The 25,020-nt window shown below is 35.4% G+C and overlaps 1 protein-coding gene across 3 annotated transcripts in view; it reads right to left on the bottom strand.

Moving 5' to 3' along the window:
• Window positions 1-200: 200 nt before the first annotated feature.
• The window catches only part of KDM7A (lysine demethylase 7A), a 65,300-nt gene continuing 40,480 nt past the window's right edge, over window positions 201-25,020 (bottom strand). Inside the window, exons 10-20 of one of the 3 annotated variants that reach the window (XM_051621204.1) lie at window positions 24,003-24,094; window positions 19,714-19,803; window positions 18,662-18,871; window positions 17,030-17,154; window positions 16,351-16,532; window positions 11,561-11,658; window positions 9,532-9,680; window positions 9,177-9,385; window positions 7,387-7,472; window positions 5,998-6,274; window positions 201-5,239 (exon numbers count right to left, since the gene is read on the bottom strand). In XM_051621204.1, coding sequence (XP_051477164.1) covers window positions 5,145-5,239; window positions 5,998-6,274; window positions 7,387-7,472; window positions 9,177-9,385; window positions 9,532-9,680; window positions 11,561-11,658; window positions 16,351-16,532; window positions 17,030-17,154; window positions 18,662-18,871; window positions 19,714-19,803; window positions 24,003-24,094 — 1,613 coding nt within the window. In that variant the 3' untranslated portion in view covers window positions 201-5,144. The remainder of the gene's footprint in view (window positions 5,240-5,997; window positions 6,275-7,386; window positions 7,473-9,176; window positions 9,386-9,531; window positions 9,681-11,560; window positions 11,659-16,350; window positions 16,533-17,029; window positions 17,155-18,661; window positions 18,872-19,713; window positions 19,804-24,002; window positions 24,095-25,020) is intronic. The other 2 variants (XM_051621213.1, XM_051621222.1) reach the window with 2 other exon arrangements.

Here is a 25,020-nt window from a genome sequence, read left to right as displayed (position 1 = left end):
AAAAAACCAAAAAAGCAGTATGAGAATATTCCCTCTCACATTTCTCCAGAAAATTTCTTCTTTAAAATGTAAGCAAAGGGCAAAGAGACTGGACCTAGAAAAGCATTTTTCTCCTCACAATACTCTGTACAGTTTTCTGTATTTACACTGAAGAAAATGCGCAGAAGTCTGAAGAAATTAAACGCTTTAGAGTGCTAAAATCAAAACATAAGCAATACAATTTTTTAATTTCAGTATTTTAAAGTACAGAAAGTGGTAACTATGAATATCAAATACAAATTTAAACAAAGCCACTTGTCCTCCCCTAGAATAATCAATGTAAACTACTTATAGAAACTTACAAATTTAAAGTAAAATCAAAACAAAATAAATACTGTACATACACTTTCCCTGCCAGCAGGCAAAAGAGGATGGGAAATACTGTTATGAATTGAAACAAATGCTCTTAAAGCTGCAGCATCCCATTTCCCAGCCAAATACTTAACACAGTAGTGCGTTTCTGTAAAAAGGAAGACACACATACACAGACACCTACTGAGCAGACAAGCTAGTATTTTCAGAGACACTAGAAGGAAAGACAGAAATTAGACTATGAGAGTAGAAAAAGGAGAGGAAAAGACAAACGGGCCAGCAAAACATTACTACAAAACTAATAATATAGCCAAGAACTAGCCCCTTTTTTTTTTTTTTCTTTTCCAAATTCCATGTTTTTCTTAAAAAAAGATTCACCAAAGCATTGGCAGCAATAGACATTTCCCAGCAGAAGTGACAATACATATCAATATAATCTCTTAAAGTGATCCCTTTCATTCCCTTCCCACAGCATGAAACTCTTATGGCTTAATTTATATTAAAAGTAGAAAAAGTCATTTTTTCCAAACAGAAATGCAGCCTATGAAAAACATGCATTTCCTTGTCAGTGCTACTTGTATTTCCCATCCACTGCATGATTTATCAGTCATACGCTCCCACAAAAAGGGTTATTAGGCTGATTTTTTTGGGTGTGCGTTGTTGGGGTTTTTTTGTGGGTTTGTTTTTGTTTTGATAAATGGATGTTGCAGCTTTTAAATCTTGTTTAACCACATATAGTAAGGCCCTCGGTTCCATTTATGTTTTTTTCTGTGAAAGAGAAGCTCTGGGCTCACTCAGCCCCAGAGCCACAAACAGCGTTTTATGGTCTGGAAGTATTACATGAATGAAACTCTGGAAAGACACTAGGTTTGGAGGTCATGGTGGGGGTGTGAAGGGATAAGGGGGCATGTGAAGCCTAAATAGGGCACTAGTTATAGGCTTGTAGTATCAAGTCATTTTAGCTTCAATTCTGCTTAGTCTCCACAATTTTCAAAAAGGGAGTTTCACAAGATTCACATGAGCTCTGAGTCCAAAACCCTACAAAAATTTTAACATTTACAACTTCATGGCCTTGTGAACGAAGGCAGCTTCTGCCATATAGCGAAGCCTAGAAAAAGCTGAAGCTTCTAAAAGGTGATTATGACACTGTGCTCTATCTCTACTACAGGTAACACACGCACTTCAACCACCAAAAAAACAAAACCCCCAAGTCCCCCCTGTGATCAGAAAGCAACACTTTTAACTCTCAACATCTAACCCTTTCAAAATTGTCTTTAAGAACAGACTCATGTAGAGTATTATAGGTTGCATAGGTAATCTACCTCAGAGGTCATCAAAGGCTACCTTGTAGCCAAGGTTTATTAGCAAGTATAGTAGGAGAACAAAAGGGAAAGTTGCTGGAAGAGTCTTTGATAATAGTTTCTAGATGGTCTTTTCATTTTCATATGTTTCTTTTTTTTCAATTTCAGGAACATGAGAACTCAAGAGAATGGGAATACCCCTACAATGTTTCATTTCCTACTGTTCTGTCTACAAAAAAAAAAAATATTAAATTTTATGCCAAATTCAAGTTACCTGACTTTTCAAAAATATTATCTTTGCAAACAAGTTACTATAGCAGGCTTAATTTTCTTTGTCCAGTCAGTGTTCCGTACTACCTCCTTCTTTCACCCCAAGTAAGACAGCAAAAAAAAAAAAAAAAATAGGGCTTTTTCTCTCCACTACAACACCACAAGGCTCAGTCCATCTACAGAAAGATTGGTGCAGTAGTGTTTTCATCTCAAACACAATAAAAATATCCCTACGTTGAAGTATACAAAACAAGTGAGGTCACTACATCCTCTTCATGAGATACCAGGAGATAGGGTTTTTTTCCCTTTGTTTTTTCTTTGTTTTGGTTTGGGCTTTAATTTATTTTTTTTTCAATACTGCTCATTATGGCAATTTTTTAAAATTACTTGTTCTGAGGTGGAACATCAGAATTAACTTCTGCTGGAAGCACGGATACCTGAAGAAAACAGGAATGAACCTCTGCCTGTTGACAGTCTGTGAAGAGACTATTACATAAACTCACAACAGTGGAGAGCCACTTCAAAAAAAAGGGTAGAAAGTAAAGAAAGAAAAAACCAAGAAGATAAAATATGGGTCCAGCCACATCTGTGTTCCAATAGTAAGATACAGATAAATAATGTGGACGATCAGAAAAATTACTTTGTATAAGCCAGCCATATGTACAATAAAGCATATTCCATATTTTAAAATTCCTTACTCCAGATTCTATTCTGGCATACTTCTATTTCAGCTAAGTGTTCTCAAAAATCTGCTTTTATGGAAAGAGAGAAACCATTCTTCATTCTGCTCTGAATCTGACTGCCATCCTAAACTGGAATTTTCTATTCTTAAAAATTATACAGCCAGCAAGAAGGAAACAGTTTGGTTCAACATGTGAAAGCTAAAACATCTTCCAAAGCCTGGCAGGCATTAATTACTCCATTTGCTCAAGCTTAAGCACAGAGAATATTCATATGGGTATATAATTTTAACAAATATTGACAATATAGTTTATTTCTTTGACTTTGGTGAGAACTTACTAGAGGATAATTAAAATATTCTAACTATTTCCATCTGGAAAACATAGCACCTGAGAACAGCAAGTACTTAAGTCACTTTCAGCACCTGTAGAATACCTCTTAGCTTATCTTCTGCTTTTTAGAAATCCTTTGTTACCTCTATTCCCAACGGTCTAAAACAAGGTTGATAGCCTCCATTAAATTTAAAAAAAAAAAAAAAGTATTTAAAAAAAGACCAAAACATGCTTTTGTGAAACCATAATTAGCAAATAAAAAAAGGTTAAAAAACTCAACCATATGCACACATACAAAACTATAAAGTCAAATAAATACAATGTAAAAGCAGGGCTGCAAAAACCACTCCTAAGTCATAATTTTCAAGGTCCAAAGGAAGTAAAGCCACGAAAGCTACCTGACTTATTTGCAGTTGCATTATATTTTTATGTTTTTCAATTTAGAATCAGGATAACATAGCGCTAAATAGTTTTGACTCTGCAACAATCAAAACAACCTGACATCAGAACAATTTCCATGAATTTGTGAAGGCATTAATAATCTAGCCTAGATAAAAATAGCTCTGCACAGCTATTCTGGAAAGTCTGACTGAATTTGTTTTTAAACTACTACAAGAGAAAACTATTCCAGTATAGAATATGGAGGAAGGAAGAACCACTAAGGAAAGTTAAATCAATTTAATGACTTGGATAGCTATGCCAAGTATTTTTACTCTTAGCCACCAAAAAAACCCGACCCCATACAACCAAAAATATTGTTGTCATTAGCATATTAATGTTTTCATTTTGGCTGGACCCTGCAAAATGCCCTTTTTCCAGAATCAAGTAGAAGTATTCCTCTTTCTGACTTCATCCCCCAAAAGTTAAATATTTAATTTTATATTACAGAAAAATACAAATTTAAAATCAAAGTTATTTACAATAATTCAGAATCAGCATTTGCTATCAGCTCTGCATGAAGCCTGACACAAATGATCACTCTGATACCAGTAAGCTACTTAATGCTTATATATGCACCAGTTAAGACTTTTAATTGGCTGTCTCACCCAGCTTTGAAAGCAACGTTCTCCTGCCTTCCTGACTTTTCAGTGATGTGTTGAAAGTACAACAGTATTTTAATGCTTCTTCCATGCTACATTAAGTTATATGCCAAATCTTATGACTGCAATGTAGATCTTAGGAGTGATTTCAGAGTAATTGTTCTGAAGAAACATTTCTCTTAACTGATGTCCCTGTTCCTCTGAAAAGGTGTATTAGTTTTCCGTCCTTTGTACCAACTCTTAAATAACCTGTACAAATACAATTTCAGGGAGCCTTTTCACATAAGAGAATTATCAGATAGATAATCAGGAGGAAAAGTATGCACTTCAATTTGGAGGCAAGTGATGCAGTCTAAAACAAGTTAGCTACTGGACTGACAGAAGAAGATTCTTGTGTCTCTGACAGACTACAAGAGACACCTAAATAAATAAATCTGTATAAAAGAGGACAGGTTAAAAAATAACCAAGTTGGCAGAGAAAATACATCTTGCAAGTCAAGAGAAGCCCAGCCAATAGCTTACAAAAAGCAGAAAAAAAAAAAAATATTCCATATGCCTTAATTTAAAAAATAATTAATAATGCATCTCACCCCTATTTAAGACTATAACCTGAATATCAAATTTAGGAGTCCAGACTAATCACAATTAATGTGGCTCTCCACTGCACCAAACATACATTAGCAAAACAATTAAAAACTTTCACATTCTTAAATCTAAATTAATAACCTCCACAAAAAAGTCTTCCAAATAAATAGTTTTTTTAAAATGAACTTAAAAGTTGTCAAAATCTATCAGAAATAAATTATTGATAAACCACCTTCATCATCTTCCCCTCATTAATTAGGTCAGAAACTACCAGCAACAATTGATATTCAAGCCCTGATGAGAGACTATTTCTCACAGTCCATGTCTCTCTGAAGATTTCCCCGTTCCCATATGGTTATTGCTGAGCAGGTGTGGCACAGTGAAAATGCAGCATTGGGTTGATTTTTTTGTTGTTGTTTTTTTGTTTTTTGTTTTCTTTCTTTCTTGTTTTTGTTCATCAGGCAGTGTTTTACATGGTACATGCAAGACTGCTTCAAGCAGAGGAGTAACAGCAGCTCCAGGCTCTGTTGACCTCAATACTGGTCTGTGTGGGAAAGAGAGCAGTAGTAGAAGTAGCAGCTACATTAAACAAAGAAGCGTGCATGGCCATTCCGGTTCAGCTTCAAGATCTTCCCAAGGCGCTGTTTAGCAGTTGCCATTCCTTTCTTTGGACGTTTGCCTGAAAAATGAGATCAAGTACTTCAATCAGGAACTTCAAAACAAATTTTTCTTATTACAGAACAAAAATTAAATCCAGCTTTCAAGCTGATGCAGGCAAAAATTTTAGCGGATTGAGGTTTTTTTCTTTAAAATTTTTAATTTCTGTTTGGGAGTAAATGAATAGGAAATCAGAATTGGAAAAAAAAAACAGACACTGTTTTCTCTAAACTCTGGTTAACATTGTCATAAACAAAGTGATTACATTATTTGCAAATGTCTCCAGTCTAGAGAAGGGCAGTGAATTTTGCTTCCTGAGTTTTGCTTAAGTAAGTTATTTGCTTAAGTAAGTTATAAATTCACTTTACTTCGTTTAAGTAAATTAAGTAAATGATAGAAAATAAACTAGAAACTAAAACCTAAATACTATGATAAACAGACTATTTTTTGAAGTGTCACAACTTTTAAACCTTCACTTCAATAAAAAAATCTGATTCAGGCCAGTGTTTCAGAGCATAGCTGTTGTTCTGTTCCCTGTAATAAATGCACAACAGATGCACCTGCACCTGTAGTTTTATTTGGCCATGCACTCAAGACAGATCTCTCTTATTTTCACCTCCACACATTCTGTGCCAAAATTTTTATGTCCACAGGATGTACACTATCTTTCCTCAAGGTCTCAGCCTGTCTTTTTTTTCAGTTGATTCACCTAACAGCTTTTTTTAACAAGTTCCTTTTCCTCATCTTTTTCTCTGGCAAGAAGACAAAGATAAACATTACCTTTTGTCGCCTGGTTGCTGATAGGGGGTGGGTTTGATGCTGGCCTCTTTGTTGGATGAAGTGGCACAGACAGGGATGTTTCACCATAGGGCCTGTCAGGGCTAAGGCTGCCATCACTCAGTCGACATTCTCCTTGAATTAGACTGGACTCTCGTGTACACTTGCCATGCTGGAAACTCAAGCTGTTGTTGTGGACTATACTTCTGCTTTCCTGAACCTTATGACTGGCTTCTGATGCACTCTCTCTCTTGATGTATTTTTGAGTTTTACTTATATCCTAATATGGAAATGAAGAGAAGAAAAAAAGGGAAGTTGATACCTTCTGACTACAAGTTCACTCAAGTTTTTCTAATTGTACTACTATACTTTGAAAAAGCTATTTCAGTTCCACTGGTGACTGACCACTTTATTGATTTCATAATTTATTTTAGTATAGATGCCTCTTAAAAATAAGATACAATAGGAGTAGTGTATCTGTGAAAGCTTTTCCATATGCATCTAAGGGAAATGCTATAGATTAATTATACATACCAGTGTACTCAGTTTCACTACTTTTTTGTTTTAGTTTGCAGCGATCAAAACAGATGCTGTTGGCTTTTATTGAACTGGCCGCTATAGCAAGCCATACCATAACTGTTGACTATTTGAGCAGGTAACTTGCTTTCAATCTTCAGCTGATGAAAAGCTAAACTGGGAATCACAAACTGTAATTAAGGGGTATCATGTACTTAGATAACTGCATGCTTCACAGGTTTTTTTGGTACGATTATCTGAGTACATGATAACACAACTTTAATTGTTCTGTTTAATTGATGGTTGTTCTAATACTTTTAATATAGACAAGTTTAGAAATACCAAAAAATTTCAGAGTGTAAGACACACAACCTCTCATTTATATATTTCTTGCTGGATTCCACCTGGACGTCAGAAGGCAAAAATATTCCTACCTGCTGGCTGTTGAAAGGTTGTACCAGTTTGGAAGCACCAATTTCCTAAGCAAGTACTTTTACTATAAATACTATCAACAGGTTCCACTTGTTCTGATACTCTGGTTAGGAATAACAACAAATAAACAATACAGTGCTCCCCCAGTTACACTGAATGTAAATTCATAGTATTTTTATGAAGTATTTATTATTTTTCAATACATTGCCCTGAGCACCTTAATACTAGCCACTGTGTCAGAAGACAGTTTGAAAAGAAAAACAAACACAAAACAACAATGAAGGAAGAGCATGACAAAAATACCATACTCCATTATCAGAACCAGAAGTATCTATTATCAGATGAGCAGTGTGGCTACACCTGTCCAGCATGCTGCTGTACTGACAACTTCATGATCTTTTTTCCTATAAAAATGTGTTCAAAATGTTAAAAGTATTGCTTTACCGGAGGGGAAATCCTTGAAGCTTCATTCAGGTGTCTAGCCCATGCTGAAGTCCCCACATCTCCTTCCTCTTCCTTCACAGACCTACCTAAAGAGAAATTCAGCAAGCTTGAATTTTAAAATCAACAACTAGGAATACAAAGTTATTTATACATTTGAATGACTATAAAATTAAAAAAGAAAGAAAGAAAAAGAACTACAATGGAAAATATTTCCTAGCTACAAAATAAATGTTGTCAGACTTGCTTAGTTCTACACACTAAACTGGGAAAAAAAATCTCACAGTATATATACCAATAATTAAAGATCCACATACCACAGTAAGGAGGTCAGGGAAATACAATTGCTCAAATTTGAAAGTATTGATGTTGAACACAACTTATTTGCCTTGTTATGCTACTGCTTTCAATCATGGTTTTGTATCATACGGAGTTCATACAAAGACGGACAATTAATTTTCAGGTATTATTGATTCTGTTGTTTCTAAGCACTGATTTACTATGCAGGTACAACTAATGGAAGATCTATGCTCATAGGCCTATAGAAGAAGTGTCCACACTGAAAACAAATCTACAATACAGTTAACTTGTAATAGTAAGCGTATGCCAAGATACCAACTCAATTTGATTTTGAAGGGACTGAAAGGTTTTGCAAAACCTGCTAGCTAAGAAGTGCAGTTTCACCTCCTTCACCCGTGAAGTCTGACATGTATTGAGTCTGGTCAAAACAGCATTTTTTCCTAAGTGTCTGTATGGTGCTGTCTTTTAGATTGTGGCTAAAACATTGTTGATAAGATACTAAAGTTTTGGCGGTTGCTGAACAGTGCTTGTACAGTGTCACAGCTTTCTCTGTTCCCACTCTGCCCCCTGCAGTAAGTAGATTAGGGGTCAGCAAGAGATTGGGAAGCAACAGAGCCAGAACAGCTGACCTGAATTAGCCAAAGGGATATTCCCTACCATATAGCATCACACTTGGCAACACTGGGGTAGAGGAAGAGGTTGGGGGGGAAAGGCAGTCTTTTCAAAGTAATAAGACCCAGAGACTGCCTGGCCATCAGTCTGCTTGCAGAAAGCAGTGAGTAATTGCCTTTGCACCACTTGTTTCTCTTCCTCTTTCCTCTTTTGTGACTCTCTGTTCCAAGACATGATTTTGATTCTTTTGAGGGGATTAGTGTTGATATTCTGCTGTCATTCCCTATACACATGTAACAGATGCCTGTTTTCCACAGACATCAGAATGCCACTGACAAAAAAATTACCTCAGAATTCTTCTCTTCAAGATTAGAAACTCCTTTAATACACTGCATTTGTAGCAGAATTCAAGGAGTAAAGCCAAATCTACCTTCCAAAGAAAAATGAAAAATCACCAAGCAGATTCCTATGGATAAGTAACACACATGCCATGAAAACTGCAACCATGAAGGTTCTGTCAATCTGCTCTGAAGGAGATTACACTTTTGATAATGAGACTACACTTCAAATTCAGCCCTAACTTTGCTGCTTGTGTAAGGATGCCACAAAACTTTTAGATGGCAGTATTTAGAAGAGGTACTCTGATGACATCTCAAACTAATTTTGTCCCAGTTTTCAGAATAAACCTTTTTTTTTTTTAATAGGGAAAAAAACACAAAACACAACAAAAAAAAACCAAAATCAAAGAACATGCCTTTTTAAATGTTGGTCTGATTTACTTACAAACTTGACTACAAATCTAAAAATGTAACTTTAAGTGTTTATTCTGAGCAGCTTATCCAGGAGCAGAGAGCAGCAATGTCATTAGTTGAGATACCTACCACATTCTATTATTTTGTGGCTCTGAGATGGCTGTCTGTCTTTATGCCGACTCCTGGGGTAGCTTCTGTGTTCCTGAACAGAGGTTCTTTTATCTGTGCAGTCTGTGCTTTGAGTATGACCTGGTAAACATGTAGTATAGTGCAATCCTGCCATAGAAAGCATGCCCTGAATAGCTTCTTCTTCTGTACTTGTCGAGGTAGGACATTCCCTAGAAAAATAAAGGAGTATTAAGCAGTTCAAAACAGAACACTCAATTTCTTTGAAGGAATTATTTTCACGGTGGTATAAAGCAGCACCATAAACATATGTGAAAAGATTTGACAATTTATAAACAAATGCCCATGATGAGCTTACTTTTTACTGGGAGTTTCATTTCTGGATGGCTTCTGAGTTTTTTGACAGTGGTCTCTCATGACCTTAGATTCCTCTTTGAAATTTGATGTTACTTCTTGTTTCTCTTCATCACCTGAGCTTTCTGACTCCTCCGAGGAGGAATCCTTCTGCTGAAACAAGAGGAAATAGTAGGCATAATGGTCACCATGCCTCCTAAATAGAGACACTATCTTAATTGATGCTAAGTAAAAAATTCAAAAGCTTCCAGGTCCAACTTTTTTATATATATATAGTATTCAGAATGCAGTTCATTTGAATATAGCAACTGAAATGCTATACATCCAAATTTTGTAACACTGATGAGAACATGCTCCAGCAATAGAGAAAGCATCTCCAAGACCCATTTTCTTACAGAAAACATTACACACATTAAACCATGTCCAAATCGCTGTATTCTATTTGAAGAGAGCATTGATTATTCTTATATTTTATATTCAAAGTAGAGGAAAAAATATGGAAGTATGGTTCCATGCAGCAGTCAGAACTGATGCCCATTACAAGTAATGTGACACATCCTGCCCCAAGTAGCTGTTTCTGGTTGCTGCTCTCATGAAAGAAAACTTGCAGCAGCAGCATCTCTCTGGTGAGTGACAGAAGCTCTCAGGTAAATCCAGAACACAGCAGGAATAGAGACATAACAGCTGTTGCCTGCCTGGCATAGACGCATTTAATGAATAAATGGTCTTTACAGCTCCAGCTGAGATTACAGATTGTATGGCCAGGAGCTTCTCAAAGGTGGAGGAACCATATGTGATTCATTAAGTCTTTATGTGAGGCAAGGTACAATAGAGATGTTTCATTTTTGTAACTCAGACTAACCTATTTTTAACAAGAACAGAGAACGTCACAGTATTTTTTCAAGCCAAGGAATTTACATGACATTTAACAGAAGTGTTGAAAGTGGAAGTACAGAATATAGAGGAATCATAATCCTTCAAGACTGACACCACTACCCCCATCATCAAAAACAGAACTGGAATGAACTAAGTCAATCATGTCACCAAGGTATGTTTTTAAACAATAGCTTCATTCACAAGAGCAGCTTGTTAATCTTTTGACACTTGGGAAGTGACACAAATGGACAATTAAATTATAACTATAGCTCAATGTTAGTAATAAAGCTATTATCTTGTTAAGATCTTCAGTGCAATAAAAACATAAAAAGTATTTACAGGAGCTACTGAAACACTTTGTTTTGGATATATCATTACAAAGACAAACTTAAGCATACAGAAAAATTATTCCATTAGATCCTATTAGAAATTAAGAAGCAGAAGAACACAGAAGGAAGGGAGTAAATGGCATAAATATAAAACCTTACACTCAATGGCTAAATAATCCAAAACTGGCTACATCTCCCATGAAGAAATATACCACTTCTGAATAGGAAACCGTAAGAAGCCACATCATTATGGTTCCTATCACTTACTCCACCATCTAACTAAGGTAATGATGGAAGACAGTATTTCATTTAGTTGTAAAGAAATCACTACAGTCAAGACCCTCAAATGGAGGATTCCCATTTTTTCCAAATAATTTAAAATACCTCAGATTCAGCCATTTCAGCTTATTTTTAAAACATTAAGGCCTGTAAGATTTTTTTTCCATTTAACTGTGCTCTAAAATAAAACTGTAGTAGATACTCATAGCTCTATTGATAAAATTTAGACTTGTTATGGAAGAAATGAAGAAAGCAACTAGGATCTAACTTCTCTCAGACTTTGTATGTTCCAGAGAAGGACTCATCCTCTGCCAGCCCCACTTCAAAGAAAAAGAAGATAACAAAAACTTGGCTGAAGATAGCATATCTTGTCATTTTCTCAAGACTAGAATAAAGAATGAGGCAGAACCATAATTCTGAGGTATTAACTTGAACAAGAATTAAATACTGTTACTGCTTTTTTAAAAAAAACTTAAATGAAATACATTTTGAGTGACCAAAATTACACTTATTTGCTTTGTTATCTTTTGTGATTTTTTGTAGCTATACCTGTGTAGTGCAATCAGGCTCAGATTCTTCTGAATCAGAAATATCAGAGTACTCTGAGGATCCATTCCTGAGTTCTGATTTCACACTTTCAAAGAACACTGCGGAAAGAAAAAAATTGAAATGTAAGACCCAGCATCTATTACATGTAATACTTAACAATTATTTTAGAAGAACAAGAAACGTGTTTAGTTTTTAACAGTCTGTAAACAAAAGCACACCCACACACGGATCTGGTTCACAAGTCAAGTTTGCTTAAAACTAGTTGAGTTGCCTACTGTTGACCAACAGACTCCTCAAGTGACTGGATGAAGACCAAGGAAGAGAAATCAGGTACAGCTGGAGCATTTATTTTTTCTCTCCCACAGAGCACACATTCCACACATGGCATCTTGGGTGATTTCTGCTTTTGTATATAGGTTGGACTTTAAAAAGTGCACTCAGAAAAAGCTAATTAGAAGTAATCTTCAATACTACTTTATATTTGACTCTTTGAACCTGGAATTTCCTTGTTTAAAAGCAGTTATATAGAAACAGTAAGCATGGAAGTTAGAGGATATAAATGATTTAAAGATAAAGAATTTGCTGCATTACTTGCATTTTTATTTTAAATCACAATTTACTGGCATATTCTGCCTGTTTTCTGCTAATAAAGAGCTGCTAATAAGGGTTAAAATGCAGACCCATTAAAGAAGATTAAAATATTACTCTGATGATACAAACTATACTTGCATTGGTTTCCATCATGTAAAGACATTAAAAGAAAGAGGAGAGGAAATACCAACCCTAGACATGCTTTTTGCTAGAAGTAAGATAAAGTACTAATCAGAGAATGAGGTGTCAAAATCAAAGACATTAAAAAACACTGGTGTGTGATAATCAACCAAATCAGCCACCTAGTCTATATGGTTTACTTTTTTAAGTGCTGAAAGAACTCAAAGTTGCTGAGCAGATCTTAGAAGCATGTACTCTTAAAAGACAGCATAAGTCACAAACAACCACGAGCAGGAAACACATTTGTAAGTGCTTAGAATCCAAGGCTCAAGGTCAGTGGGTTGTATGTGTGCATGTCAGAGCTGCTGGCAGAAATCTTGATTAAGTACAAATTTGTGAAAGACTACAATACACAGTTTAACTAGCAAAAGGTTTCTGGAACAAAGCCAAATAGAATAAAAATTTTATGAATGTGTGTCAAGAAGGTAGTGGGTAAAGAAAGCAACATAACTTTTCAAAGTTTTCAATTACTTATAGCTTCATATGTAACTATGCTGAAAGCAAAACAACTCCGATCAGAAATTAGCTTTGGAACGAAGACAAGTAAAGTTAAAATGCTGGTGTGCTTTCAGCATAGTTTTATATGAAACTACATAAATAAGATGCCATTCTTCATAACAAATATGTACCTGCAACCTTACATATACTGCAATTCTAGTGGAATTTTGTTCCTATTGTAGACAGTGGCAAAGCTTATAAATAGGTATCAAATACAGGTATCAAGGGATATGATTAATTTCTAAACACTGGGTAAGTTGAAATATTTTTAGAAAGTCCAAAGAAAGCTAAGAATGAGACAGGTTATCAGAAGGTGAATAAAATGAAAGCTAGGAACAAAACCTAGAGAAGATTAATTAACTTAAGATAGTATTAGAAAGAATAAAGAAGAATATCCAAACACAGTAAAAGAGCAACAACACTGTATATGAAGTTAAGCTTAATAAATTAGTGCTCAACACATGACAAAAACCCAAATATTCTAAATTACTGTAGCTCAAAATACTCGAGGGATTCTGATGGTAACTCAAGCCTTCAGCTCATTTCAAAAAGGTTCTAGGATAAGCAACAGCATGCATGATACAAAAAATCATACTGTTACATAGATCAAATGAATTTTCCTTTAGGCTACTTCCTTTCTCAAAGGAAAAAAAAAAACTGCTCTGCACTTAAGAGACAATTTAAAGGAAGAGGTAAGAACAATTGAGGGTATCTAAATATGCTTACATGCAGAGCTCCAGATCTGAGGCAAAAATTAATGTGTAAACAATGAACCACAATTTAAAAATTTAAAACAAACTTCACAAAGACTCCTCAAGAATTTTACTTCTTTCTGTCTTAAGGAAGTAGAAAATCCTTATAATTAAAACTATTAATGAGAACTGTGAGTCTTCCTATAAGAAGGTAAATGATTCAGCAGGATGGAAAATAAGCATATACATAATTAGCCATATACAGATAATACTACAATTTATAAAAGCAATGCTAAATACAGAGTGTCATACTTCACAAGCCCTTTTGCCTTCTCACAGAGATTAACTGATGAAATCCTACTAAGAGGGACAAGTTATTGGTTATCTGTCTACTGTCTGGTAATATGATCTAGACTAAACGGCTAAAGCCACCTGACATTATTGAGACATTCCTTGTTTGTCTGGGGCTGCGTACTAGCTTAAGACACTGTATGAGCCTCAGTTCTGATCCAGTTTGGCTATACCAACATTCCTATATGCAGACAAATCATTGTCCATTTTCACCACTTCTTTATTTTGCAAGCTTTGTGCAAAGCAGTCAGAGAGTATCTCCCCAGTTTTCATTCTGCCTTACATTGTCTGAAAAGCCAGGGAAGCTGCATTCCTTTATACTCCCCTAAAAAAAAATATATATATAATAACCCACAAGAACCCCTAACAATTACTTTCCCCCAGGTCCCTGCTTTCTACATTCCCCTGCAAAAGTTCTCTCACACTTCTCTTTCACACACAGGTCTCAGATATATTTATTGATCTTCACAGTAACACATCATGTATTACTGGGATCACTCATCTCATCATCCATGAAAATAACTTGTAACTGAGGTTTAAAAAATTCAGTCTAAATATACAAGTTAGGTTTTGCTTTTTGTGTGTGTGTGAATTACCTTGGTAATTATTATTGTTACTTTCAAATGAACTGGTCTACCCTCACATAAAGTTATGGCTTTGCATGCTTCCAGAGACTGGGAAGAATACTCCAGAAATCAAGTTAATTAAAGCAGACGTTATCTTTAAGATCAGGCTAAGCTACTGTGAATTTAAGATAATATCTTAAATCATCTTCCCCTCATCCACACAAAGTATCTTGCTCTGCTAAGCACAACACTTGATCTTTGTCCCTCTGATAATACTGGATCACCACTTAGGACCAGGATCTTGGCATGACACACAAAGCTATACAGTGCTTGATCTGTTTAAAGGCATCTGTCTGTAGACATTGACTCTTGGCCTCAATCCCAGCAAGAACAATGGAAGGTGGCAGCTGTTACAGAAACAGATAGTTCCTTTTATGGAATTCTCTGCAGGAAAGTATCTTCTCTTTCTCTCTCTCTGTAGACCTTCAGTTAAGGCAAAATCACGAAATGTAGGTGATCTTTATTTAATAGGGAAGTTTGAAGACTCTGACTATTCAACTGAAAATATTAGCAATAGTCTTGAGTACTCAATTTCTGGAAAAACAATCTCAACATTCTCTTCAAGTTCTAGGTACACTACTTATGTGTAGATACATACTGTCATATTCTGTATCACGTAAGTGCAACAATTTTGAAGAAAACCTACCATTTTTCTGTATGATTTAGTATTTGATTCAAGTGTAAAAATTAGTCTAATTTACTTAAATTTTGAAAGTGGAAAAACACCACATATGTCTAAGCCCTCACTCAACTAACCATTTCTGTTGCTGGTTTACAAGTACCCAAGGACTTCTTTCCTGTGTAGATTTTTTTAATACTATCTTCTGTGTCCTTTGGAAGCACAGTCAACAGGGATTACTAATTGCCGTGTTAATGAAAGTAATTACATATTATATCCAGGCTGACAATCAACTTAAATGTTCTTACATACTGTTTTGCAGGAAACCAAAGTAACTGTAAGTCTCTAGAGGAGTCTTGTTATCTTTAAGTGTTGAACTCAGTTTCCTAATACATACACTCTGAGCCCTTGTGAGCTCCACTGTGTAAGGATGTGACTTTTCTAATTAAACAGAGAGCTGAACAGCTATGTCAAGGACCTATCTGTCATTGCAGACAGATAATGCTATTAAAAATAGGCATTGAAAATGGACTTTCAATATTGATACCTTACTAATGCCCTGTGTGATCAGCACTGGGCACTTGGCAGGAAGGTTTGAGGCTACAAAAAGACCAAAAAAGAGTTAACTCCTAGAAAAGGATGGTTTAAAGTGAGTGAGGGTGAAGTGTTTTAACAGGTAACCTAAATTCTTACCCAGCCTTGTAGATCACTGTAAAGGTTCAAAGTGTAAGATTTTATTACTATTATGTTTGATCCCTTCTATGGAATAAACCTATTCATTAGCAGAACATATAGAATTGTATGATCAAGTATATAGTCACCAAATGGAACAGAAAACTGAACAATAACATAGATTTAAAATAATCTGCATGTTATGATCTTTTGTTCTCTACAGTAACTGATGTGATGAACTTTTCACACTGAAGTATTTTTTGGTCAAGAAAAAAAATCAGCATTCTGACATTAAGAAACAGACCAAAAGGAACAAATGCTCATCTAGAACATCAATTAAACTTCCACTCTGAAAAACGCTGTACATAGTATTCAAGATGGTACTAACATAAAAAGGTGAGTTTTACTTTTCAGCTCTGTCTTGTTAGTTTCTTCAGTGGACAGATAATTTTTGACAAATGTTTTGTTCTAACTTCTAATATTACTCCTCTGATCTATTAAGTTTATTCTTTTATACTTTGGTAAAATTTCAGTCAGACTTCACCAAAATGTTCAACTGACCGGACTTAGAGACAAGCTTACTGTTCAGTGGCTTCTGGGCATCTGCATTCCCTTCATCTCCTCCAAATCCTGAGGCATGATCTTCTACCTTAACAGCTGTCTTTTTCGACCTTGTCCTGTCATCTTCATCTTCACTATCTGCTGTGTAAAGACTTCGATCTGTAAATGGGCGTCTCTCATCTCTGTCTCACAAGAAAAAAAATAAAATCATTTTACTCTTACAAAAATGAAGCAATTGTTTTCCTTTCATTACTTACAACGCACCCTCAAGAAAAAATACCACCATTTTCTTATGTTCATCTCTTCGGTCTGAATTGCACATACTCCCGTTTCGCGTTTTACATCCAGGTATTTTTAATGAGGATCACTCTAATAGATGGATACAAAAAAAAACGGTTCTACTCTGAGGCATTTCCTTCAGTACAACCCAAGTGAGCAACTGAATGAAATGCTGTAGCAAAGGAACATGCAAAGCATCTCCTCCTCTTCACTCCAAAACGCTGGCTCCACTAGGGGACAGCAGACACAACAGACAACATATTCCTTCTATATTCCTAACATTAATCTTACAGGTAAAAGGGAATTTAAGAGATTCACACACAGAAAAGAAATATTAATTATTAGTATGCTCCAGACCATAATGACTAGGAAGAAGTGATTCACAATCAATTCTTTTTACCTAATTATTCTTCCATTTGACAGCAGAAGGCGAAGATCATTGTCTTTTGTTCGCCATTCAGGTACTGTAGAAGATGGCTGAAAGGGCTTGTTAAATCTCCCATTCAGTTTCGAGCTTGCAGTATCCTGAAGAAGTAAAACCAATGTTGTTTATTATTTATTTATATAGATTCAATTGGGTTTTTTCTGCCCTCCACAAAAGCCTAAACTCAGAACCAGGTGACAACCTTCCTGATAACCAAGTAAAGAAAGCTCAAACAGAGCATGTTTGGATGTAAAAAAAAAAAAAAAAAAAAAACAACAACAAAAACATACAGCACTTCCTCCTTCCTTGAGTCACCCATGCTCTCTTGAAGCACCTGAAACACTATGCCTTTGCTATAATAGTGCATCTATGTTTCCTTTGGAGAATCATCACCATTCAAAATGCAGAAATACCAACAGAGACAGGCAAGCCAAAAGCTGGGCTTGGAACTGCTAAGGTAACACTTAGATTAGGCATCTAGCCCTCAGAATTAGTATCCCAGAACTGATTTATAGGACTGTAAAACATCAATAATAGAAAGTAATTTTCTGTAAGCAGAACTTTCTTACTTCAAAGTAATTTACATTTGACACGTACTACGAAGCTATAGGTGATACACTTATGTGTCAAACCAGGAACAAGTAAAAAGAGTTGTTTTTTACAAGCCAATACGGATAGTGAACAGTGTATTTCAACAATAAATTACAATGACAAATTAACCTGATCTTTTTATTTTAAAAACTGTTTGTAGCAATGTACTGCACAGGTTAACTATTTGAGATAGGTTTTAAGTTCAAGCTTCTTGCCTTTGAGGGCTAAATGAATGTCTCCTGTTCATGTCCTACCTCAACATAAGGACCCAAATCAGTATTTCTCCACTATAACAGTCCATTCTATCCCAACTAAATTTGTCAGCATCTCTTATTCTCAGAAAGCTACTTATTTCCTTTCATAAATCTACTCATTTCCATTCTCTCACTCTCCCATTTCTGTTGCTGTTTTTTGAAATAAGGTCAAACTTGAGAAAAAGAATTTTTCAAGAGAATGCATTTCACTCATTCACTTCTTGATATATTTGTAATACAACTGCAGAGGCCACAGCCCCAAAAGAGAGACCAAAGGCAGCCTTAGGTTTACTGGAAGGGAGGCACAGTCATAAAGGAAATAGGAACATGACTAGAAAACAAGGCTAATCAAACTGAACTATAAGAACAGCTATCTAAAAACATGTTGAAAAGCAATCTGCCTCAAAGCCTCACAAAATAATGCCTTTGTAAGCTTCCTTTGGTTCACAGAACTGATTCAAAGCAGCACTTAATAGCTACAGCAATCCTAATTCAAAAGCATTACTTGAAGAAAGTAGTGGATTCAGAGCACCTTCTGAACCAAAAGGCTGAAGAAATCTCCACAAAAAAATTATCAAGGAAAAGAGAAATTCCTATCAGGAAAACTCAAAAGAAAGAAACTGAAAACAAATCTATTTATGTCTCTCTCATACAACAAAGAGTAGTAGCCTGTATTCTTAAGCGTGTTAAAGGCTTTTCCCATTCAACAGAGACTAGAAATCTACTCTGTTGGTTTTTTTCTTGCACATAACTTAATACTTGCCTCCTCCCATGGTGACATCTCCAGTCTTTTCAGTACCTCCCTGGTGTGGAGTTCCAGGATATCCAGATTAGAAGGAGTTTTGGTAGCATGGTCTCGCAGTTTCCTCACCCTTCGTCTGGAATGGTATGGGGAAGTCGTTTCATGCAAAGATCGTGAAGTTGGACACACACCAAGAATTCCCTGAGTTTTAACGAGTTTGCTGTTTTCCTCCTTTAATTAAAAACACACATTTCAGAATAGTCTCAGACGAAGAAATCCACATATTTAGGTGCTGCTTCTAATAATCTAATTAAATGTAAATTATATAAATAAAACTGTTAGGACCTTTTAGAGAAGTACTATGTATTTCCTATGGATTTCATGTACAAAGCTTAGCTCTACTGCACCTCCTTCCCATTCGGCATTTTACACTCTCACATAATAGTAACACCTAAAGTTACCACCAAAACATAAGATTTTATTCAAGAAGGCAGCGTAGGGTAGAAATTTACTGTACCCCACAGATCATATTTCTCTTCAGTTCTCAGAACTGTTCTCCTCACATGCAAATATAAGAATTTTTCAAGAATAAAAATCCATTATGGAATAAAACAGCAAAACATTAGCATATGAGGAGGAAAAAAAGAAAGAAAAAACACACCTGTGTAACAAATTGCAGTAAAACATAAGAAAAAAAAGATAAGGCAACTGGACCAGAAGTAACAAATAAGAGAGCAGGAGAAAGTAATATATACACAGAATTTCAAATTAAACTCTTTAACAACTTATTCACAGTAATTTTAAGTAGTTACAAGTGATAACATTTTAGAAATACTGACATACAAATAAATTCAGCACTAAAAATTTTAGTTTTGTAAAAAATACATTAGCACTTGCTATACATTTTCTTTATCTGAAATAGATATAGCTTAGTATTTCTCTTGTACTTCTATTATTAAATAAATGTTAAATAAAAGGTAAATATGGTCAATCAGAAAAATAACTACTATGGAATTCCCTGATTTGAAGATTTTTTTTCCTGCAGGCTTATGTAGGGTTGCCTCTGTTCTTACCTCTACAGAACGTATCACTTTTGAGAGCTCCTTTATGAGATGCCCAGGCCTAATGTTGTCTGGAATTTCAAAGGCATGTTCTGTTACCAGCTGTATGCAAAGGGGGAGGAAAAGATACTTAATTCATTTTTTCAGATGAAAGCAGAAATAATACAAAATAAACACATTTACAGGGGGGAAAAATGAAAGTGAAAAAAACAGACTAATTTCTGTAAGAATGACTGCAAACTTCCAGGACAGAGATGCACAGACACACTGAAGCTTCCAGTCTAAGCTTTAGATCTAAGGCAGCAGCTACCTCTCAAAGTCTCTAAGGATCCAAAGAAGGGGTAATACAAAGCCATTCTGACAGCCATTTGATTTTTCTCCCCACTCAGTACAGTAATCAGCTTCTTTTTTTATCCTTTATCATGGTCAGCAAAACATCTCAAGACTAAAGGAATTTCACTATGGCAAAAAATTTAATCTAAGGAGCAAATCAAGAATAATAATCAGTAACCAACATGCAGATTTTTTGACATCTGCCTCAAATTTCACTTTAAAAAAATCACTTTCTTAGTTTGTTTAGAATCTAGCAGGTTGGAAAAAGCCATTATAAAAACCATTCTCTACAAAAAAAAATTATGACACCGTAACAGTTTATCATCTTTAATCCTCTAAAACAGTATGAGAGGTAGATTTCCTATATATATTTATATATACACAATCTGATTAAATCCAAACACTCTACATTTAGATCTAGTAAAAAAATAGTATGTACAGTTTAAATACGCCTCAAAATACTTTTAGCTAAAATTAAACAGAAGATACAGCACTCACATATAGACCACCATGACTGACATGAATTCTGGTATCCCCTTAATTGACTATTTAAATAAAAAATATCCCACAAAAAGCTGTCTGCTACCCACATTTCAAAATGAGATTCAGCAGCAAATCCAGTGCTAGAAGCAATTTGATACTTCATGTGCATTTCATGGAACTTGGCTTCCTCTTAGTCAAAAATGAGTGCTCTCTCCACTCCAAAAAAAACCCAATATGGATGTACAACCATGACAAAATCATTCATTTCAGTGCCATTAATTCCAAAGGAAAGACTAAGTCAGCTGCTATTATTTACCATTGTTCATTCTTTGAATGAATCACCTCTACACATTCACACTTGGGAACACAGCATCTCTGTCACTAAACTCTTGTCATTTTCCCAGCAAGTTACTGGTCATATTAGAATCATTCAGTCCTTTCTACTTAAGAGACTTCATTCACTCTCCCAAGAGCATTCCTGTCCATAAAGACTTAGGAGGAAGTGACCGTTGCAATCTTACAGAACACTGACTTCAAGGTTTCTCAATTTAAAAACATGGAAATTCCTTTCTAACGCAAACATAGTTTATATCAGAAGCACATTATTTTACCAGTATGATTTATAGTAACTCTTTCAGCAAAGAAAGTTCCACTGGCAATCTCACTTGTTTGCCACTATAAATGTTATCTATTTACACCAAAGCTTTCTCAATTAAGCTGTGGCAGAGTAATTAATTTTAAAAATACATTAAAAAATAATATCCATCCAAGTAACTTAAATATGCAAACAAATTCATATATATACAAAGTAACAGTCTGATAGAAGGAAAGGATGGGAAGGAAATATGAATACCTACAGACACCGTGCCTGAAAATTTATTAGCATTAGTAAATGACTTGGTTTTAAGTCATCTCTTGTATCTCAGAGCACACTGCCTCTTGGAAAAGGAACAAGCAGCCCTTGGAACTCAGGAATTCTCTTGTACTAGGGAGAACAGTCGCAACAAAATATCCAAAGTATGCCAGATGTAAATTGTAATTGGTAAACCAAATAATGGTAAAAAGCTATGACTCATTCAAGATCTTCAAGAAATGGTTTTGTAGATGTTAGAAATACAGAGAGAAAGCAGAAACTTGTCTTAAATCAAGATATACACATAAAAATTAGTCCTGATAGGCAAATGAATCCACCCATCTTTGGAAACTAGCATCACAATGAATTATATCAATACTTAAAACCACACACAAATCAAGATAAAAACAGCAAACCTCACATTCCTCCGTCCTTACAAAAAACTGATTTTTTTTTTTGTTTTACAACAGCAATTAATATTTTTTCAAAAAACACAGAAGAGATGCCCAAAATAATCTTACTGGTATACAAAATCAAACATCTGAAAAATTGAATCTGAGACCTGTTGCTTATGCAAACTGGAAGGAAGCAAGAGCTAAAATCCAAGAGCTCAGATGACTGGATAGGCCATCACCTTTATTGTGTATATCAATTGACTTGAAGACTGATGATATGTACCAAAGTAATCAAAGGATACCTATACTGATAAAAGCTTTGCACAAACTGAATTCAAATCAAGATTGGAAAACTCAAATAATTTTAGTAGCATTCAGTCTCTATTCTGTGAACAGAGCATCATGTGAGCTTTGGTAGCTTTTAAATATTGCAGAAATGAAGATTCTGTTGATCTGCTAAAGACAAATGTGAAATTTGCCAGCAAATAGTTTAAAGTAATTCACTAAGATAATTCACATAGGTCTTGAAAAGACATACTCCATGATATGAATCTGAAACCTCTTGAGTAGGCTTCTCATTTGTGGAATATTCATTTGTCATTTCTTTTTCAGAATCTGTCTGAAATCCCCAGCCTAAGCAGATGACATAGCAACATGCAATGCTCCTCCTGTCTTTAGCTGCATACAATTACAATCCTATCACGCACATGGCTGAATGCAAAAAAAAGATTGGCTCACTTATAAAACAGTAGCTAGAAAAGAGGACTGCAAGGTACTAAACATGATAGCTGGATAGATGATATTGTGACTAGATCACTGGTGATGTGCAGTTTCCTCACAATCAAATTGTCTGTTCAGCCAGTGGTTTCTGAATACTCATGGCTCTCATTAATAAGCACTCAGAATGCACCATGTGTAATGAATTGTTTTTCCTCAGAAAAGTAGGAAACATACCACATTCTAGATGAAGTATTAATCAAACTACTTAATGAGCTCCCAGACAGTACACAAATGCTACAATCCTATGTGACAACAATCTAGAAAAGAGGAATTCCAATCCAATTTCAAATTAAAATAAGGGGTTATACAGGCTATGTTTGACCTCAGTTATCAGTCGCCTGATTACTTGGCTGGCTTATTATCCATGCCATGGATGTACAGATATCTTGGATTCTTACATGGTCTAACAACTTAAGCAAAACATCTTATAAATACTGCTACACTGCTTACTAGCTAGCTTTGATCCTGAATGGCACAGACTAAAAGACACTGGAGAACCAACTCAGAAGTGTTACAGAGGGCCATGAAAGGTTCACCTGGAATTGGCAATGCTACACAGACAGGACTCCACCTGATTACACACAGACTAACCACCTCTGCATTTGCACCTTTAGTTCCACATAGGCTGGATGCAGCACTGTGCAAATTTCATACCTATGGCATACTACATTCTCTTAAAAGAAGAACTTGTGAGCAGAAATACCTAACAGATCTCAACAAGTCAGTTCAAGTCAGCATGACCACCAAACTACAATCAGTAAGTTCAGTCAGAACCAAACTGCCTGTCAGAGAACAGCACTTCCCAGAAGCCCAGGTTCCAAAAAGGCTTATTAGCTCAGGCACACACGAAAAAAAAAACCAACAAAAAAAACACAAGGAGTTTGGCCAGATCAAATAAGCTTTCTTGGAGAGCATAGAACCCGCAAAGCCAGCATAGACAACACAATGATTTTACAAAAGTCAACCAGTGTTCAGCAGGGACACTATTCAACTGAAGTTAATACATCATGTGAATGTAAACAAACTCTTTGGCAATACAGATGGTACCTGAACTGTGCTCTCCAAAGCATTGACATTAATAGAAAACACTAAGTATCATGGCATTCCATCCCTCCACTGCCTCACACTAGAATGAATCAAATATATGTACAGGTTCATTATAAAAAAGCCCCACCTTATCTACTTATCCTTAGTATTCTTATCCCATCCTGAGGTGAAGCAAGATTCTACTTCTATCAGCTACAAGAGCTTGTTAATTGGTCTAAGACTATTAGAACCATGGAATATAAATTTGTCACAATGATTCTTCTCCAGATCAGTAGTACAAACTCCATAGTCTTTCAGTACTCATTAACAGACTAAAATAATCTTAAACTTTTAAAATGGCACAGTCCCTCACTTACTTCTAAATCAAAACAGAGCACACCAAAACAGCAAACCAAATAACTTGTACTTACTTCTTTTTTCATCCATAATTTTAAAGCAGTAAGTAAAGCCTTCACTCCTTGCACTAAATAGCTTGGAGGCTGGAAACCATCTTCCCTCAGTTCTGAAAAGAATACATACACAAATTTAGAAGCACATCAACAGCCAAAACAATAGGATGATACCTACCCTTCAGCCAATAAAGCTGCCATTATGCAACAGCACAAAAAAGGCAAAATTGTGCAAGCAAATGAAACATGACATCCTGAATTTGTGTACATACTCTAACAAAAAAAAAATCCAACCTAACCCTAAAGTGGTTCTATGCAGAATCTTTTTCTTTTTTACTTATTCTTCAGTGAATTAGGGATAGTTTACGACATAGGAAAGGTCAATTGCAACAAAACAGATCTAAAATACAGAACTAGAGAAAACATATTTGGAAAAAAAAATTACTTGTATTTCCTTCAGAAATACTTTTGACAAAGGGGACCAGAGGATGTGGGATGTATCTCTAAATTAGAATTCTTACTGCTTATTCCTGAACATATAGCACATGGTTCACACTAGTAGACTTCTACTGCCCAAACATTTTCTGTCACCTTTCCAATTATCACTGTTCTCCTTCACACAGTTTATATCATTTTTTGCTCCCAAAATCAAAGGGAGTAGGGAGTAAAAGACAAATCCTGCATAAAAAGTCTCTTTTTCTCTCAAGCTCAATTATACACATGTACAGATTCAGGAATGACAGGACAAGATGAGGAAGTTTGGAAAGGAACGGCAAGCATCAAGAACACGAGGCTATTGAGTTGTCTACTGATAAGCACTGACATAAGTAACTTAACACAGCTCATAGAACTGATGCATCTTTCCTAAAAAAGCCTTCACAGACACCTTTCCCTTCACAAGAAGGAGCAGAAGACAACAGGTAGTTTGACTGAAAAGGTGAAAGTAAAACATAGAAATGCAAGAAAACTTCTGCATCCAGCTATGAAGCCACAAAGAAGAAACCCACAGATGTTGGTGGGATCGTTCAGAATCATTTGC

The sequence above is a fragment of the Apus apus genome, chromosome 1 (assembly GCF_020740795.1).
Source record: "Apus apus isolate bApuApu2 chromosome 1, bApuApu2.pri.cur, whole genome shotgun sequence".
In the NCBI taxonomy this organism is placed as follows: Eukaryota; Metazoa; Chordata; class Aves; order Apodiformes; family Apodidae; genus Apus; species Apus apus.
Note: the sequence above shows the minus strand (reverse complement) of the source record. Positions and strands in the feature narration are given on the sequence as shown.